The sequence below is a fragment of the Trypanosoma melophagium genome (genome assembly GCF_022059095.1).
Source record: "Trypanosoma melophagium isolate St. Kilda chromosome Unknown ctg18segment0, whole genome shotgun sequence".
NCBI lineage: Eukaryota > Euglenozoa > Kinetoplastea > Trypanosomatida > Trypanosomatidae > Trypanosoma > Trypanosoma melophagium.
Genome location: NW_027125147.1, coordinates 301,938 through 318,530, shown reverse-complemented (window position 1 = coordinate 318,530; position 16,593 = coordinate 301,938). Strand labels below are relative to the sequence as shown.

Genomic DNA, 16,593 nt, shown 5'->3' with positions numbered 1-16,593 from the left:
TTGAATAAGAGAAAGTGGGATGAAAAACAAAAATAAACGAAAAAGAAAAAGAAAGATTTGCTCTTAATTGTATTTTGTTGTTTCCTTTCTTTTGTTTTTCTCTTTTTTTCTCTCTATTTTTCTTCCAATGTTGTGTGAGGCTGTATAGCATAATACTCGTTTTCTTTTTGTTAACACTCACAATAAAAGTATTATTTTCTTCTATTCTTTCTTATCATCTGTGTTCCTTTGCTTTTTTTTTTAATCGAATTATTTATTTGTTTGTCTTTTTATTCTTCTTTCCTATAAATGGTAAAACTTAAAGGTAAAAAAAAAACAAGGGTCTAGGAATATCAAGTAAAGAGAATTAAAAAACAAAAAAAAAAGGTGGGTCCTATGCTTACAGCTGCTCGTAGTGTAGTATTAGGAATGAAAACCACACCTCTATCGCGGATACATCTTAACAACCACACTACCCATGAGGTGTTTATGTGTGTTCGTCGACTCTGTTTAAACGGTTCTCTTCTCGCTAGTGTAAATCGTACATTCATAACACAGCGCCGTTTAAACTCCACCATACATGAGGGAGATAATCGTACATTTTCCACAACCACTAATACTAATACTACTTCTGCTGGTAATAGTAATAATACTAGTAGTAGTACTGTGAATCCTCCTAATAATAAACCGGATCAGGAGGCGATGGACAATTTACTGGAGGAGATCCAAATAGTACTCAGTCGCCCTGTTCCCATCGGTTCACTCTTCCGTGCACTCTCCAGCACAAGCCGCAAGACACTCGCGAAGAACCGCGAGCCACTCGAGCAGTTATTACTACGATATCCCAATCACTTTGCGGTATATCAGCAGGGAAGTGGGCGGCACCGCACGATTCACTGTGCTCCTCCACAGTTGGTGCCAACAGGCGCTCACCGCATGGTATTAGAGGAATCATCACTCCCAATCGCATCTGCAGTATCATCACAGTCATCATCATCATCAAACAAAGGAGAAAAAGGAAAAGAAAAAGGCGATGATATTAATGCGAGAATTCTCAGACATGACCCAATCGCCGAGAAGCAGCAGCGTATTAATACAGTTTTGCAGTATATTCCGAATGAGTGGTCGCCCTTCACAGAGCTGCGAATCCCGGAAGAAGTACGTGTAAAGTGTATGGGAAAACCCAGTGTGAAGGCCATTCAGTACTTTGAACGATACCCGCAGTACTTTGAAGTACGGCAGCAAAGTTTAGCGGAACACACGTTTTACGTGCGTCGCTCCTTAGCACTACAGCGAAGTCTTGAGAAAACGTCATGAGTAAAGAGAGATACATACATTATTTTAAACGAGAAAAAAAGAAAGAATGCTTATTGTTTTCTTTATTTTCTTTTTTCTTCTTTTTGTTTGAATGATATTTTCTGTCCTTCACAGGTCTTTTAAAGAAAATATATATATATAGTGATAGGTGTTGTGTGTGTATGCAGAGTATGAACTTGTTATATATGAATATGCACTCGAAAATTATCTGCCTTGCTTACACGTATGCTGTGTCCTTCACAATACAGAAAAAAACCCAAATAAAAGAAAAAAAACAGGGGGAAGCCATATATACAGTTATTGTCAAATATGAACATTTGTGGAAAGGTGGTGTAGGGAAACTTCTTTTTATCTTCCTTTTTATTTCTTTATTTTTTTTTATTATTGTTTTTTGGGGAAATATACTATTTCAAACGAAAAAAAACACTTCCGTAAGCGAGCAAAGGGAATAGAAAAACGGTGGAGCTAATCCCCACTATTTTTTGTGGGGGCGTTTTATTTGTTTTCCCTCGAAATAAATAAAGCAAAAAGAAGAAAAAGGAAGAAAACGAATAAAAAGGGACAAGAAAAGAAGAAATATGAGTGATGACGATACGATATGTGGTGCTTGGTGGACACACCGGTATTTGTCAGAAGAGGCGGCGTCTGTCTTAGCATCACTCACCGCCGAAGGTGATATTTCTTCCGCTTTGCAGGAGATTAGAAACAAGGCGAGGGAAATGTTAAAGGCACAAATTACTAACAATAACAGGAACGAAGTGAATACGACGGTGAATGTTGAAATGTTAACCCAATGGTATGATGAACTTATTGTGATACGAGACAAATTGCTTGAGTTATTGACTAAAGAGAAGCAACAAGAACAAGAAGAAGAAGAGCAGGGGGAGAATGAAGTCTCTGGTAGAAATACTACTAATACTACTACTACTACTACTACTACTACTGGAGAGCCAGACAATAACACACTCTGGTGGAGAGTGCATGAAATATTAATCAGTACCATTATTGGTGAATGGAGTTCACAATGGATTAATAATAATAATAATAATAATAGTAATAATAAATCAACTTGTTCTAATACTCTTGTGGACTGTTTTCTCGTAGGTATCGCCTTTACACATGCGTCAAGGTGGGGTAGACACGATACGATATCCTTAATAGATGTTGTTTGGTCTTATGTGGTAGACACATTGGAAATGACGGCCACTGAACAGGAACATCATTTACCACAACTTGTTCAATACACATGGGATGCATTTCTTCTTGAATTACAAGCTGTGGAAGAGGAAGTGCAACAACTCTGTGTAGGGTCAGCAGAAAAGGGAAATGAAGAAAAAGTGGTTGGGGTAGATGCTGTTCGCAATCTTGTAGCTCGTATTGTGAGAGTTCTTGAAATGTTAACAATGGGAACGCCTTCTTCTCTCACAGTAAACGATAATGTGATGAGTGAAGTCAATCGTAAACGTGGATATGTGGTGATTTCTACATCTGCAAAGGCCAAGGTAATTGTACAGTCACTTGGTAGATGGCTGTCTTTGTGTGGTGACCTTCTCTATTCTATGATTCCACAACAAGACGGTGAGGCAAAAAAGAAAAACAACCCAGATGCTAGTGATGCTGTTGATGATGATAATAATAATAATAATAATAATAATAATAATAATAATAATAATAATGATAATGAAGAAGTCGAATGTGAAGATTGTAAAGGACTAACCACACCTGAAGCGTATGAATGGATTCGATTAGTACAGCAAAGCGTTCAACGTCTATATATGCTATTAGAGGAATTTAATGAAACATCACCGTGGATAGTGGTGCTTGCAGATACAGTGGCTCGTACGTTTTATATAAAACGCGATCAAAGAGTACATCCCAATAAACCCAAGGATGATGGAACGAATAGTGTGAATCCACATATTCCTATTGTTGAAGACAGGCAACATGAAGCCTTAAAGGCATTCTTAATATGGTATAGTAAAAGAGGCGATTTGCCATCTTCATCACTACCATCATCCTCCTCATCATCAACTAATTCTGCTACTCAACGTACATTAGTAGAGGCCTGTATGACAAAGATGAGTCATGTAGTCTCGTGTGCGTTAGATAAGACAAATCCCCCGAGTAATCTCAGTATTCGAGTTTTACGTGTCTTATTGGTACAACGTCCAATCGCTACTTTACAACACTTCTTAAGTATTCTCTCTCCTAATAATAGTGTTGCCGCTGCATGTGATTGTGAAGCAGCTATAACAGATAAAGGACGAGCTAGTGAATCTCGATCTACTGCATTTATGGAAGAACCTCTAGAAGGGAATACTGTGGCATTAACATTCTTTCCAAAATACTTTACAGTGTTTAAAACAATAGAAGAGGCAATAGAGAGTCTTTGTAATGAATTGGTGCCACGTAACACAGGTACTAATTGTACTGGTATTACAACTATTGTTACTACTACTACCAGTAGTAGTAGTAGTAGTAGTAGTGGTAGTAATAGTTATAATGTTAATAGTCGTCTAGTGGATATGGTGGAACGTTTTATCGCAGCCGCATTAGATGAGTTCTTTGCTACCTTTCTCTCCCACACAGCAGCCACAAGTGAATGGCTTATGTTTTTGGCATTTCTCTGCAGTGACACACCACTGTTTGACACACATGCCTTACTACACATTCGCCGAGCCGCCCGCCGCTTCTTTGCACCGGGTCGTTTAATGCTCACTTATCTACATCGTCATATCGTACAACTGCAGCGATATGCGCTGGTGGCATTCTTTCTCCCACCACTGCGGGCTATTGGTGTAGACTACAGTACCGCAGCGGATCGAGAACATGTAGGTTGTGCAATGCGGTATCCACTCTCTGCTGAAGTGGCATACTTTCAAGAACTTCCACGTGGGTATTATAGTCGTCAACCACTGCGACTGGCGTTAAATGCGAAAAATGATGCCCTGCACTTCTTTCATGAATTATTCATGTCTGCATCAGCGGAGACACAATTACCAACAACAATAACGACAACAACACGAATGGCAGGAAAGAAAGTTTCCATTGAGTCTAGGACGCAAAAAGAAGAAGATACTATAGTAACACGTAATTTATTTATTGATATTATAGCACATGTTGGGGTGTTTGTAGCATCTCGTGTGCGTGGAGACTCTGATCGTCGTGCCGTTTCTGAACCATTAACAGTAGATGTGATGGCTTCTGTGTTTTTCGGTGTATTACGACTCTGCAGTAGTGTGACATACTGGGATGCCGCCATAAGACATGAAGTTCAACGAACAATTGTGAAGCGATTGTGTGCGATTCGAACCGTTAAATCATCACTAGCAAGTGTTCATATGAAAGAGGAGGAAAGTCCTCTACCCATGGCATTTCTACTCCGTGGTGGATGTAAACTGGACGGGGATGATGAAATTCCTAATTCCACAGTAGAGGCATCTACACAAGTTCCACATGCGTGGAATGACTGGTTTTGTGCGGCGGAGTTTGAGGATATTGATTCCCGTGCGGGGGCGTGTGCAATGGCACTTCTTCGAGTTTGTAATCGTGCGTATACGAAATATATTCCAACACGTACTCTTTTAGCCCGCCGTGCGGCATTGGAGGAGTATGCATTGAAAGAAAAAGAGTTGGGCTCACAGGCACGAGCTATGGCGTTGATGGAAGCGGCTATACAGCATGATGTGAATATCTTGCGAAAACAATGCAGTCCAAAGACAGCAGCAACACAACAACAACAACAAACTCCATCAAAAGAGTCTGTTATAGGAGAAACGAAAGATGCTAATAGAGAAGAGAAGGGTACAGAGACAACAACAACAACAACAACAACAACTACTACTACTACTACTACTACGACGACGACGACAGCTGAAGATGTGAATAATCAAAGTAAGGAGGAGAAACAAGTACTTCCGTCCCGTGATGAGAAACCTCTACCTCTGGCAGTAGTGAAACAATATATTGAGAATGTTGTGGTGACACTCATGCAACGAGCTCGAATGTCTGTAGTTGATGGTGTGGCAGCGGGTGTGGGATTAAAGAAGTGGATGGAAGTTGTGGCTCCTGCATTTGAGCCGCAGGCCATATTGGAGACTCTCCGTCGGGTCGTGCTACGAGCGAACACTAAACTCACGCATTCTACAAAACTTGAATGTGCCTCATTATCGGCATTTTTGGGAATTATTGCAGATGATATTGCGTTGCCGTATAAACTAAGTTTCTTTGTTCCTCGCGTCATTCATCCAAGACAACAACAACAACAAATGCAATTGCAACAGCAGCAGCGAAGTACTACTATACCTACTGAGACAGTGGGAGATAAAACTAATACTACTACTACTACTACTACTAACAATACTATTAATAATAACGATAATAATACTGATAGTGATAATAATGAATGGCTCCGTCGAACTCTCCCAGGATCAGAAAAGGATGCTGTGTTACTTCTTCGTCTTTTTATCGCGGATACAACCCGTGCTGCAGTACGTTTTCTGGGTGAGAATACCCCTCTTGGTGATTGGAGAGCTTACACCCTTGTATTTCACCTGCGACGCATATTGGGTCTCGTGAAACAGTACGAATCGTCTTTCCGAACAGCGTTGAAGAAGCGATTTGAACAGATGGGTATATCTCCTCCTCCTACTGCTACTACTACTACGACTACTACCAATACGAATACGCCAACTACTATAACTGGTACCAATACTAATAATGCTACTCATGTGTCTTCTGTGTATGTTGCTGGGGACGGCACACACCCCGTACAACTACTGGCTTCAGTAGAATGTCCGTTACTTCCAAACATGCCGGCTGCAGCAACAGATGTTGATCATCTCTTTGGTGGTGTACCAAATTCTTCAGAGACGTCGTTGGCGAAAAATAATACAACGACTTCATCAACGGCGGTTCTACATGGGAATAACAGTTACAATAGGGAGGGTAGAAAGAATCGGGTCTCTCAAAGTGGAGGAGATGCATCAAGGCATAAACGGCATCGCAGCTCGGATGAACCCTATACACACCGTCATGTACGACGTAAAAATGTCCCACACAATAATCCAGATTAAACTGGGACTGATTAAAGACTTTTTTTCTCTCTCTTTCTATCTCTGTCTATGCGTCTGTGTATGTATGTGTGTTTGTATGCCCGCCTGCGTGAATTGGTATATTGTGATCGATACTATTTGGAAAATCACATTTGCTTTTCTTAACAATAACAATGGGAAGGTACAACTGTGGGAGAGAATGTTTTTACCAAAAAGTTCCCTTTTTATTGTATTACCATGTATTTATGATTTGTTTGATGTTGCCTTTATTTTTTCATTTTTGTTGTTCTTTTTTTTTTTTGGTTCTTGTTTGTTTGTTTCATTGTTTCTTCGAAATCATAACAAAATATACTGAAGAAGTGCAACAAGAGAAGAAAAGAAATTTTTTTCGTAAAGAAAAGAGTAAGAAAAGAAAGAAAGCAAAAAAATATATATCTATATCTATTTAAATAAATATAATCAAGAGGGAAGAGAAAAAAAATTTAAAATAATAACCAATGCGCCGCTTTGCTGCTTCTAAACTTCTCCCCGCTGCCGTCGCAACCCGTGCGTCAACGACGGTGTTGGTGCGTGATGCAATTAACAAGGCCCTTGATGAGGAGATGGAACGCGACAAGTCTGTGTTTATTCTCGGTGAGGAGGTAGGACAGTACCAGGGGGCGTACAAGGTGACAAAGGGACTTCTGGACAAGTACGGCACCACCCGCGTTGTGGACACGCCTATTACCGAGCACGGCTTTACGGGTATGGCGGTTGGGGCGGCGATGAACGGCCTCCGCCCGGTGTGTGAGTTCATGACCTTCAATTTCGCCATGCAGGCGATTGATCAGATTGTGAACTCCGCTGCTAAAGGACTGTACATGTCTGGCGGTCAACTCCACTGCCCGGTGGTGTTCCGCGGCCCGAATGGCGCCTCGGTGGGAGTGGGGGCGCAGCACAGTCAGTGCTTTGCGTCGTGGTATGCGTCGGTGCCGGGGCTGAAGGTGTTCGCCCCGTACAGCAGCGAGGACGCACGTGGGATGATAAAGAGTGCCATTCGCGACAACAACCCCGTTGTGGTGCTCGAACACGAACTGCTTTACGGCGAGTCCTTCCCACTCTCTGCGGCTGCGCTGGAGAAGGACTTCACGATTCCCTTTGGCAAGGCCAAGGTGGAGCGGGAGGGGCGGCACCTCACGATGATCAGTTTCTCCCGCGGCGTGGAGTACTGCCTCAAGGCGGCGGAGCTGCTGGCCCGCGAGGGAGTCGAGGTGGAGGTGTTGAATCTCCGCTCCCTCCGCCCAATCGACCGCCAGGCCATCTTCGCGAGTGTCCGCAAGACCGGCCGGGCCATGACAGTCGATGAGTCCTTCCCCATCTGCAGTATCGGGGCGGAGGTCTGCGCACTCATTATGGAGAGTGATGCCTTCGACTACTTGGATGCCCCAATGGAGCGGGTGTCCTGCGCCGACTGCCCAGCGCCGTATGCGAAGGAACTGGAGATGGCATCACAGCCGCAGGTCACCGATGTACTCGCCGTAGCCCGGCGTGTGCTCAGCTAGTCACACCATACTATCAGAGAGAAAAACATTACAATACAATACAATACATACCGATATCGCTCATTATATGGATGTGTATGGGTCTGCGGTTGGTGTAACACAAAAAAGGAAAAAAGAAAGAAGAAAAGGGATAAAATGGGAAGAAGTGAAAAGGGGAAGGAAATGAAACGTTTTTTCTTTAAGAATGGAAGGAATAGAAAAGTTAGGAGTGAAGATTGATTTTTTTTTGTTGTTGTTGCTTTTATTTTCTTTACGTTCGGTGTGTATAAGTGAGTACGATAGGGTAGAAGGGGTAAATCATTCTGTGCTTCAATTACTGTTATTATTACTATTTATAATTATCTTCGTTGTCGACGTCCTTGATTTTATTCTTCGTAATGATTATGATGATGCCTCATCATTTTGAGAAATTCTCAATAACCTGAGAAAATGATCGGATGAAAGGATTATATCTGTATTTGCGTGCGTATTGTGAGAGGACAAAATGAAATGAGCAATGATGGGGATAGCAGAAGAAGAAAATGTCAAGAACATAGAGAGGGGGAAGGAGTACTGATCTCCAATTCTCTCTCTATTTCCAACTGTGATTCTGCGGTCAATTAATAGGAAGAAAAAAAAGAATGAGAAAAAGAGAAAGTGGAAAAAAAAAAAATGAAAATGTCATCCTGGAGGGAAGGGATGTTAAATATATATATATATATATATATATATATATATATATATATATATACGCAAACATACACGCACACGCTTTTTCTCTCTCTTGCTCTCTCACTCTTAATCTTACTCTTAGAACATGAAAACGTGCCCTTCATTTTCATACATTTCGCAATAGTTTTGAGCATGCGATTGCGTAATATCACGAGAAGAGGAGCAAGAAGTGGATGGCGTAGCAATTACCACTACGTCAAACAATCGCAGCATAAAGAGTGAGAGTAGGAGTTGTTTGACGGAGAAGAGGGAATTATTCGTGAGGTGAAGCTAGAGTTAAAACAAAAAGGGGAATATCTCTATGGGTTTTACTGCAGGGAAAAAAAAAGAAAGGTGAGAGAGTTCAGCCAAAAGAGGAGAAAAAATCCTATTCATTCTTTCGATTTCCTTTTTAATTCATTATAAACGGAATGCGGGGTCACACTAGTGTGTATGTGGGGTTTCTTTATTAATATTAGAGAATGAATTTAACGATAAGAACGAGGTGAAAGAAAGGCAAATTTTCCCACGGACGAACACTAGAAGGGAGTAAAAAGATTAAAATTAAAAAAAAAGATGAAAAAGAAAAAGAAAAAGAATGAATTGTAGCAAGTGAGAAAGAGAAAAATGCCGAGTAGATTGTATTTGCATGTGCGATTATATGATGCGGCAAACAACATAGCCCATAGCGTCAATATCATAGGAAGAGAAACTCATTGGATTCAACTAAAATAAAGGGAAAGTAAATTGTGTGTGTGTGTGAGAGAGAGAGAGAGGGATTTTTTTTATTTAAAAAAAGGAATAGTGGTATTAGTATTAGTATTAGTACTACTGTTTGTAATGGCGATGGAAAAAAGAAAAGAATAATAAACAGGGAGAAAGCAAGAGAGTCTTCTCTAAAGGGTTTGATTTCTCTTTCTCTTTCTCTCTCTTACACAGACACACACACACAGACGAGCATAATGTAACTCTGCGTTTTGGGGTTTCTTTTCTTTTTTTTTTATATGTATCTTTATTTGATATAATCTTCATGTATTCGCACACACTGTTGTGTTGATTCATCATCACACTTATGTGTTGTTGATATTGCTATTGCTATTGCTGTGTTTCTCTTACTTCAAAAGATTATTTTTTTTCTTTTTCTCTTTCTTCGTTCTCTCTCTCTCTCTCTCTTTCGCTCTCCCCCTCTGAGACCCTTTGTTTGTGTGTACGTGCTGCTTCATGTTTGTATGAAATATTTAGGCTTTCTTTGTTTTTTTTTTCTGTTTCTTTCCGTCTTTTCTTTGTTTTTTTTCTTATATGGTATCGCCTCATGGGAGAGCGAATAAAAGGAGAGAAAAAAGAGAGAGAAAGGACATTACCCATGCATTGTGTTTTTGCTCTGCTAGCATTCGTACTTTTTGATGTACACACTTTTCTTTCTTTTTTTTCTTTATTTATATGTATGCCATTTTTTTTTCTTTCGTTTTACGTTCCTGTTTCTATTTTTACTTTTTTTTTTTCTGTTTGTATGATTCTTTCTATTCTTCTTTTTGTATATATATAGCCTTTAAGTGAAGTGTTGGTAAGCTATGTTGGCTCAGTATCTACGAAGGCGTGTTTCTGTTATTACGACAGATGGTCGTTGTCTCGTGGGAGTTCTGCACGCCGCCGATCAATTACTTAATCTTGTCCTCACATCCTGCGCCGAGCGTGTGTTCGAGAAGGAGACTGATCCCATTACAGAAGATAATAATAATAATAATAATAATAATAATAGTAATAAAGAAGAAGAAGATGCTCCTATGCGGGAATTGCCAATGGGTGTTATGATGATCCGTGGAAGTGATGTTGTGTGTGTAACGGCGGTGAATACGGTGGAGGAGGCGAAAGTGAGTGTTAGTGCTCTGCGGGGCCGTAATTTACCGCCAGTGGAGGAAGTGCCGAGATCGGCTATGGCAGCAGCGGGGGGGAATTAGAATTAGTGTAAACTGCTATAAAGAAAAGATATATATATAAGATGAAAGAGAGTTCTTTTTCAGAGAAGGATTCAGTTTATTTCTTTATCGTTCATTGGAAATGGATTTTTTGTGCATCCATCTAGTGTGAGTGGGAGAGCCGCGTCATAGACTCACGCACCTATTCCTATCATTATTATATAGTTATATAGTTATATATATATATATATATATATATATATATATATATATATATATATATATATATAGCGAGGGAGAGATAACTACATAATATTGTTTTTTTGTTGTTGTGGTGGTCTTTTACACGCCTGTAATGTGTGACAGGGGAAAGAGAAAACAAGTATGTGCTCGACCCAGTTATTCTTACCTAAGGTTTTAAACAATACATCATGTGTCTGGGGTAAACAGAAATAAGAACAACAAGTAATTTGTCTCCCATTTCATTTGTGTATGGATTATATGTTTTTTTTCTTTGGTTTTATTGCTCTGTTTTATTTTTCTTTTTTTCGTAATTCAGATACAATCTAAAAGAAGATCTCTTAGCTATATATACATACATATATATAGCGAAAAGAGGTAAAGCAGGAACCAAGGTATAGAAAGAAACAAAAGAAAGATTAGATACCACTGTGTAAAAAGAAAAAAAGGTGGGTAATACCAGTGAAGATTAAAGTATGTACACCACACACAGTAAACCCTATCCAGACTTAATACGTGTATGGCATAAGAGAACTCTACAAGGTCTTCCACGGAGTGCTCCAGAGAGTAGTAAGGACGCCAGTACACGAAAGACAATTACGGCTAGTAATAGTAACAGTAATGGTATTTCCGCCCGTACATCCAATAGACAACGTGGCCTGCACTGCAAAGAGAAATCCGATCATGCATCCAATACTCATAACTACAATAGTGATGATAATGATGGTTGGTATGATGATGATGATGATGATGAGAATGATGATGAATTTCCATCTTATGTAGATCCCACAGTAGAGCAGGAACTCTGTATTGATCCAATACGTGCCCTTGCCATCCCCCGTTCACGTTATCGCAAAATAACTGAGTTAACACTCTGTTGTAAAGGCATAACACGTCTTCACCCCAATGTGCAGTTATTAGAGAATCTCGATACACTTGTCATTCGTCACAATCGACTACGGCAAATAGATTTTTTACTCCCCACAAGTGCAACCCAACAAAATCCACTCACATCCACTACACAAAATACAAATTGTAATACTACAAATACTGCGGCGGCAACAACAACAAGTATCAATTCCTCTGCGTATAATATACGTGGATGTCGTCTACTACGATGTTTATACGCCTCACACAATTGTCTACAAACACTTGATGGAGATGTGAGTAGACTTCGACAGTTGGAAGTACTCATGTTAGCCCATAATCGTCTGGGAAACCTCAGAGCTGTCTCGGCCCACTTAAAACCACTACGCTGGCTGCGTGAACTCGATCTTCGTGGGAACCCGTTATGTGATGAAGTGGGATATCGTCTCTTTCTCATTCATGAACATCCCAATATTGAGGTTCTCGATAGACGTGCGGTGCGGCCTGAGGAACGGAAAGAGGCGGCCGAACTGTATAGATCGCATAAATCAAAATCCCCACAGCGAACGGCCGTAAACACAATGGCAATCTTTTCCACATCCGCACAGACGGCGGGTGAGAGAATGGGACAGGCAACACCGTTGAGAAGAGGACATGGGGGAAAGACAGATGAGGTGGAAGTGGAAGAAGGGGAAAAAAGAGGTGGACATAATGCATTAACGCCAAGGTCTGTTACGTTCCCATTGTTAACTCAATCACAACAACAACAGTCATTGGGTATTTCTACTAGTCCAATAGCGGAAACAAAGATGGAAACACCGCGAAAAACGGTGGCATTTCTCAGTACTTTTACACCCCCACCTGAAACCACAGAGACAGGCACATCCCATCGTATGCTTTTTCAACCCTCCGCATGTGAAGTCTTACTGAAAAAGAAAATTAGATTAATTGAGGCAAAGAAGCTTAAAAAACTTCAGGAGGATTCCGAGAAAGAGAAACAGGAGCAACAGGAAGTTCAGGAAAAGTATAAAGCACTTCATGCGACATGGGCATTATCACGTCAAGGGATGCCACTCTCCTCAGAGAATTGGGAGGAATCTCTTAAGTCACTAGAGGTCGCACCATCTGGGACGAGTGCGGCTTCTAATGAAGTACCATCTAATACACTGCGTCGTCAGTCTGTACGGCGCAAGTCGCATGCAAACCGCCAGCAAAATGCGGAAACAGCAACAATAACAACAGCATCTACAACAGCAGCAGCAGCAGCAGCAAAGTCTAATACTGCAGGTACAAACCCGGGTTTAGGTATCGATATTGACGAGATTCAATTACCGCCAGTCCCACCTGTTGTTAAGGGTCATGTTGATTATAGTGTTCTCTATGACGCCTTACTGGGTCATTCGGATATTGTAAATATGAGACTTGGAAAAAAACAAGACTGTTTGCCAAATCCCAGTCGGTTGCTACGTATGGATGATGTACTCAATAAGACGAAAGAACTATTGCTTATGCCGAAAGAACAAGAACAACTACAAGAGGATGGTACGTTAGGAGGTATAAGGAATACGCAAGTTTCCTTACTCCGTGCCATTCAACAGGAAAAAGAATCCTTTATTCCGAAACCATGGGAACAAATAGTATTAGATGGTTTAACAGTAACAATTAGTGTATCTGAACAACTTGAATACCTGTATCATATGGCACTGGCATTTTTTCTCCCAACGGAGTTAAGTGCTTTAGAGGGACAGTTCATGACAACCGCTACAGAGGCAGTGGTGCCACAGGAAACACAGCGAGCGAAACGTCCTACAAAGAAGGAAAAACATCGACCAAGTGATACAACTGCGCCAACATCTGTTAATACTATCCCGGTTTCCCCTACTACTTCCACATTGATGCAACAAAAACTTCCAACAGTGTTAACAACGACAAATGTGGAAGTAGGACCACCAGAACGTGCATCTTTTCTTCGTGTAATGAATATGTTAGATGTTGAAAGCGGGGCGTGGAATCTTAACTTGGATGAAATGACAGAAGCATTCTGTTCCGCCTATCAAAGTAAGGCATGTGTTAGTATAGTGGATACTCTTGGAAACGGCGAGGATGAACGTGGAAATACTACTACAAATCGCCGGGGACGACGCTCTATTGTAAAGTTGCGAGCAAAAGGTGAACGACGTCATGGGGAGAGACCACAATCAAACACGGGTGATGCTCGATCCAATACATCTCTTGTATCCATGTCAGCTGCAACAGCAGCTCAAACAACAACAGCAGCAACAACAAGAGCCACGCCGCCAGGAACAAGGTCTGTTACTCTAATGTTAAATGTTGTACTTTTAGATTTATTACGTTATGTGCCCTTTGTAGAAAGTCGTCTTGCTTTCTTTCGTACAAAGTGTGCGGCTACTGCCTCCAAGGCTGAGGGAGGTGCTACTGGAGAGGCTGCCCGGGAGTGGTTTACCAAGTCCCAACTCGCCGCAACACACTTGGAGAAACTTCTACAGGCACTTAAACGTGCTGGTTTGAAAGAAGAAGATGCCAAGATACGTTTGGTGCCGCAGGAAAGTATGATTGTGCGTCCATTACAGGAGGTGGGAGAATTATTTCGTGAACGGGCACATTTATTAGATCCCACCTCCTCTTTGAATAGACCATAGTCTCTCTGTGTGTATTTAGTGGTGAGAAACAGATGAATGAATTTTCTTATACAATGTACAAATTATTATTATTATTATTATTATTATTATTATTATTATTATTATTATTATTATTATTATTCCTTTCACTATTGAAATTGATATTAGTTTTTTTTTGTTATTGTTCTACTTGACCTTCTTATTGATGCTCTTGTATGACTACTTGGAAAGTGGAAATGTTATTTTACATTATATTTATGTATATATGTGTGTGTGTTTGAATTTACTGATTTGAGGTATTCTCATAACTGGAAATCCCACTGCAAGGAATTTTTTTCCTTTGGTTTTGTTTTACGTAATAACTTTTTTTTTCTCTGTACATGCATGTAAACTCACGAGCTACAGATCTGTGATAGAATCCAGAGAGCTCTCCACTGAAGAAGAGTGGCTTAGTACTGCGAACGAACAAAAAAAGGAAAAAAAAAGAAAGGATTAGAGAAACTCGAAGGAGTGATATAGTAATATGCGATCGTTTCTCTCTGGTGTGTGGTCATTAACGACACCAGTAGTGGGTATTCACCGTTACTTTCACACCACAATTATTGCGAGACGAGTGGGACGTGGGAGTTTCTTTGCACACTTAAGTTTACCGAAGACCCCTGACTTAGATACGGCGGCAGTGCAGCGGGCGTACCACGATCTACAACGCCGGGTTCACCCCGATCAAGCCAACGTCCAGGCCAAAGCCAGCGCACAAGAACAGCAGAAATCCACTTTTCCTTCTTCTTCTTCTTCCTCTACTACTAATAATAATATTAATAATACGAATACTACTAGTCCTACTTCTTCAACGGATAAGGCGGTGGCGGATGTGGATGAGTCGATGTATGCCAATCTGGCCTACGAGACGCTGAAGGATCCCTTCCTGCGCTGCAAATATCTCGCCCGTCTGAGCCGCGCGGAGGAGGCCAAAGGCGGGCCGCTGAGCCCCGCGGAGGAGGAGGCCCTCATGGCCGACGATGACCGCCGAAGTGTGGAGGAGAACCGGAAGATCACAGGCGCCACAGAGGAGAGTCTCACCCTCTCGCAGGAGTTTCTCGTGGAGATGATGGGGGTGAATGAATCCATCTTTACAGCAGACTTCACAAAGGAGACGGGAAGGGATACGTTGAAACTTCTTGTTGCACATCTTGGAGAACGATACGAGGAGTACTACAGTCAAGCAAGGGAACTTTGGAAAACAGCAGATTATCAAAACTTTCGTCGATGTGTGCTGGAGTGGACATATATTCGCAACGCACTTTTACATGCAAAGGACAGAATTGAATAAATGATTGAAATAAATGAAATCGCATGGCTGGCGATTGTTTTTTTTTTGTTTTTGTCTTGACATCCTAAATGGATGTGTGAAGTAATTCACAGATATTTATTATTATTATTATTATTATTATTATTATTATTATTATTATTACTTATTTTCTCTTTGGCTTTTCTTTGGGGTTTTCACATAAGGATATACACATCCTGATGGGTTGTTAATGCCTATAGTGATGTTTCTTGCATTACCATTAATTTTCTTTCTACTATTTATTATATTATTTCCCTTGTTTTTTCCCCCTTTTTATTCAGCACTGAAAGTAAGGATACATATATACCAGGAGATACATAAAAAAAAACATATCGTTTCATTTCTTTTTCTTCTCTCTTGTGTTTCTCTTCGTATAACATTCGTGCAAATGACGCAAATAATTCAGGCGATTACTTTTAAGGGAAGCGTTGCTATTGTAACAGAGTTTCTTGGGTTTGCTATATACAGTATTCTTTATCAGCGTGGTGTATATCCAGAAGAAGCTTTCAAGAGTGTCACTAAATATGGTGTTCCCTTAATGGTATCCACCGATAAGGATCTCAATGCATATCTTGCAGAGATTCTGCAGCAAATAGCTACTTGGATAGCTGCAGATAAAGTTCGAAAACTGGTGTTAACAGTGGCAAATGCCGATGATAACGTGGTAGTGGAAAGATGGGTGTTTGATATTATAGTAGAAAGTGTTAATGGCAAAAACGGTAATAAAAAATCTGAAGAAGAAATCCGTTGTGAAATTCAAGCAGTAATTAGACAAATAACATCCTCTGTGGCGTATCTTCCACTTTTGCAGAAATATTGCATCTTTGATTTATTATTATATACAGAGTTGGATGCAGAGCTTCCATCCGGTAAGTGGGAAATTAGTGATCCACGTTTCATTCCAAATAGCAGTGAAGTGAAACTACGCTCTTTCTCTACCAGTTTTCACCGTCTGAATGCAGCTGTAACATACCGAGAGGAGGATCTCTAATAAATAAATGG

General features: G+C 40.6%; 7 protein-coding genes across 8 annotated transcripts; all 7 read left to right on the top strand.

The window, feature by feature from the left end:
• Window positions 1-375: 375 nt before the first annotated feature.
• On the top strand, window positions 376-1,296 carry LSM04_001702 (uncharacterized protein; the record flags this gene model as incomplete). Its single annotated transcript, XM_067331606.1, has 1 exon — window positions 376-1,296. The coding sequence occupies one exon, from the start codon at window positions 376-378 to the stop codon at window positions 1,294-1,296; it is 921 nt and encodes a 306-aa protein (XP_067193026.1).
• Window positions 1,297-1,874: 578 nt separating this feature from the next.
• Window positions 1,875-6,371, top strand: LSM04_000006 (uncharacterized protein; the record flags this gene model as incomplete). 2 transcript variants are annotated; one of them, XM_067331605.1, is made up of 1 exon in its annotated part: window positions 1,875-6,371. In XM_067331605.1, one exon carries the CDS (start codon window positions 1,875-1,877, stop codon window positions 6,369-6,371), a length of 4,497 nt encoding a protein of 1,498 aa, XP_067192989.1. The 2 variants fall into 2 exon arrangements, with proteins under 2 accessions (XP_067192989.1, XP_067192988.1); XM_067331604.1 differs by having other exon boundaries at window positions 4,494-6,371.
• A 476-nt stretch (window positions 6,372-6,847) lies between these two features.
• On the top strand, window positions 6,848-7,891 carry LSM04_008761 (Transketolase; the record flags this gene model as incomplete). The annotated part of the gene is made up of 1 exon (XM_067331603.1): window positions 6,848-7,891. One exon carries the CDS (start codon window positions 6,848-6,850, stop codon window positions 7,889-7,891), a length of 1,044 nt encoding a protein of 347 aa, XP_067193200.1.
• Window positions 7,892-10,152: 2,261 nt separating this feature from the next.
• LSM04_000767 (LSM domain) lies at window positions 10,153-10,539 on the top strand (the record flags this gene model as incomplete). Its single annotated transcript, XM_067331602.1, has 1 exon — window positions 10,153-10,539. One exon carries the CDS (start codon window positions 10,153-10,155, stop codon window positions 10,537-10,539), a length of 387 nt encoding a protein of 128 aa, XP_067193008.1.
• Window positions 10,540-11,213: 674 nt separating this feature from the next.
• On the top strand, window positions 11,214-14,264 carry LSM04_000003 (uncharacterized protein; the record flags this gene model as incomplete). Its single annotated transcript, XM_067331601.1, has 1 exon — window positions 11,214-14,264. One exon carries the CDS (start codon window positions 11,214-11,216, stop codon window positions 14,262-14,264), a length of 3,051 nt encoding a protein of 1,016 aa, XP_067192987.1.
• A 502-nt stretch (window positions 14,265-14,766) lies between these two features.
• Window positions 14,767-15,573, top strand: LSM04_005221 (Co-chaperone HscB; the record flags this gene model as incomplete). The annotated part of the gene is made up of 1 exon (XM_067331600.1): window positions 14,767-15,573. One exon carries the CDS (start codon window positions 14,767-14,769, stop codon window positions 15,571-15,573), a length of 807 nt encoding a protein of 268 aa, XP_067193110.1.
• A 406-nt stretch (window positions 15,574-15,979) lies between these two features.
• LSM04_003282 (HORMA domain) lies at window positions 15,980-16,582 on the top strand (the record flags this gene model as incomplete). Its single annotated transcript, XM_067331599.1, has 1 exon — window positions 15,980-16,582. The coding sequence occupies one exon, from the start codon at window positions 15,980-15,982 to the stop codon at window positions 16,580-16,582; it is 603 nt and encodes a 200-aa protein (XP_067193058.1).
• Between the last annotated feature and the right edge of the window lie 11 nt (window positions 16,583-16,593).